The sequence below is a fragment of the Penaeus monodon genome, chromosome 37 (assembly GCF_015228065.2).
Source record: "Penaeus monodon isolate SGIC_2016 chromosome 37, NSTDA_Pmon_1, whole genome shotgun sequence".
NCBI lineage: Eukaryota > Metazoa > Arthropoda > Malacostraca > Decapoda > Penaeidae > Penaeus > Penaeus monodon.
In genome coordinates, this window is record NC_051422.1 from 10755415 (window position 1) to 10757914 (window position 2500).

At 41.3% G+C, this 2500-nt stretch overlaps 1 protein-coding gene across 1 annotated transcript in view; it reads left to right on the top strand.

The window, feature by feature from the left end:
- The first annotated feature begins 59 nt into the window (after nucleotides 1-59).
- Nucleotides 60-2500, top strand: part of LOC119596394 — a 3303-nt gene continuing 862 nt past the window's right edge. The window contains exons 1-5 of the mRNA XM_037945616.1: nucleotides 60-192; nucleotides 622-692; nucleotides 839-1084; nucleotides 1421-1597; nucleotides 1916-2154. Of these exons, the coding sequence (XP_037801544.1) occupies nucleotides 85-192; nucleotides 622-692; nucleotides 839-1084; nucleotides 1421-1597; nucleotides 1916-2154 (841 nt within the window). The 5' untranslated portion in view covers nucleotides 60-84. The remainder of the gene's footprint in view (nucleotides 193-621; nucleotides 693-838; nucleotides 1085-1420; nucleotides 1598-1915; nucleotides 2155-2500) is intronic.

Genomic DNA, 2500 nt, shown 5'->3' on the forward strand with positions numbered 1-2500 from the left:
TCATTTGTTTATTTATTCCTTCATTTATTTGTTTGATTACTTCTAGATTACGTAGACTACGTAGCTAGATCAAAGTCTCGCCAGATGGTGTTCATTCTCACTTGTCGAATTCCGAAGAATAATTCACACCTTAAGCCCTTGGCTGTGTCACTCGTTCGTCGGCCGTGCGAGAGAGCGCTTACTTTACTGCAGGTAATAACTATTTTCCATATATGTGTCTAATTCGAACTTCGAATAAATTGATTTTCTTGTTAAAATGTAAACTGTTGAGTCGATATATGCTCTGCAATTGCCATTGTCGTATTTTTTTTTCTTTTGTTTTAACGGTAGGTTCATGTCTGAGCCGCCGTGGTCACAGCATGATACTTAATTGTAGTTTTCATGTTGTGATGATATTGGAGTGAGTACGTGGTAGGGTCCCCAGTGCCGGTGTTACCTTTAGGTAATCATTCTCTCTATTTATCCGGGCTTGGGACCAGCACTGACTTGGGCTGGCTTGGCCACCCAGTGGCTAGGTAGGCAATCGAGGTGAAGTTCCATGCCCAAGGGAACAACGCACCGGCCGGTGACTCGTATTAGTTTAGTATTTTACAAGTAGCGTGCTCTGCGATAATATTGCAGGTTGTAGGATCCATGGAACGTGACAATTCAACCGCCATCGCTAACGGAGGCTCAGATCAAAGGAACAACAGGTTTGTTCTCTCTCTCTCTCTCTCCCTCTGCTGTGTTTGTACTCAAACGTTTAATAGTGCACTCATAAATCCATACTAAGATGTAATAAATCTAAACGTGTGTCCCGAATGGAAAAAGTAGCATAACATAAGTACCGATTCATCAGACCACCTATATGGAACGTGGCAGTGTGTGGACCGGCTCTCTTCTACTACCACCAGGACATCTCGGTTCGTCTGGTCGAGTGGCTGGAGCTGCTTCGGGCTACGGGCGTCGCAAAGGTCTTCCTGTCTGAGACCGACGTCCACCCCAACATACAGAAGGTTCTACAGTACTACGTGCAGGAAGGCTTTGTTAGCGTGACGAAATTCACGTATCCAGAACCATATGTCAACGAACCCAACACCCGCAGGTCGGTGAATTAATAAGCCATTCTTTGTATACAAGTTGGTGGCTCATGTAGTTACTTATAACTTTGTCCACTCATTTAGCCGAGTTGTCTTCCTACTGCGTGAGTTCTTTGTCAAAAACAGAGCAGTGGACAACACCAAACGCAATAAAATTAGAACCTACTAAGATAGATATCTATTAAGGTGAAGATTCCCCTTCCTCCCATTTAGGGGTTGTTCGTTCACCAAACAGACAGAGATTTAAAGAAACATACGACTGGACAGGAGATAAGCCATATTTCAAATTATATTCCAAATAACAACAAGTTTTGAGTATGATCAAACTTGCTTTTGTCAAGGTTATGGACCATGTTGAAGCGAAATGAGATGTTTACCATGGAAAATATGTACTTCACTGACTGCGCTCTCCGCCACATGCACGAGTACCGCCTCATCGCCCACATCGACCCGGACGAAATGCTCATCGTACCCAATCACGAGACTTTCCCTCATTGGGTCGCCAATAGGACAAGCAGGTATCCGGTTTTATTTTTAATCAGTGACCATCCGTGAAACTGTTAACTTATATAATCAAGGTCTGTGTGACTTTTAGGCAAAGCATTCAGTCGTAAATGGCAAACCAGCGCTTCGTATGCAGTGGGTAATTCCCCAAAAATTAGGAAAAATATATTTTTCCATTCTAAAAACCTAGAGAATTATAAACTAGTTTGATTAATTAAGATATGGTCTTGTGAGCTGCTCTATTGGAAAAAAAAGTTACGAAATTGCGAGGCAAACAATTAGTTTAGACAAAATACAATAAAATATATACATATATATACATTTCTCCCCAGGCGTAGTGTCACCCCAGGAAAGGAGAATGGCCAGTGGGAATCGCTTCACCTGGCTTGGTACTATCACAACGACGATTTGGAAACGTCGGACGCGTCTCTTCCAAAATACATGTGGATGTTGCGCCATTCTAGGCGATCCCTGAAAGCATATCGCTTCTCCTTTGGAACGACTAAGCCCGTGTTTAATATGGATGTGACCTTGGGTGTCAATTCTCATATGCTGATCGCCTGTGGTTTTGGTAAGACTCTGTAACTTCCACTTTGTGCTCCTTTTGGTGGGTTTGTTAAGAACCCATGTAGTCTATAGTTTTCTAAGGAAGTAAAGATGTAAAACTCACCGTAAAACTCACATTTAGACGTTTCACGTTTTTCCTCACTTGAATTACACATCTCGCATTTAAGGAAATCAAATTTTCATATCAGCTCTTACAGTGAATCATATTTTGAACGTGCATTCCATTTTTTAAATGTTGTTTTACGAAAAAAAAAATATGCCATTGTTTTACGTGTGTCATGATGAAGACATCTATGCTTCACCATATCTTCAGGTTCATATACTAATTGTGTTATATATCTAGTTGTATA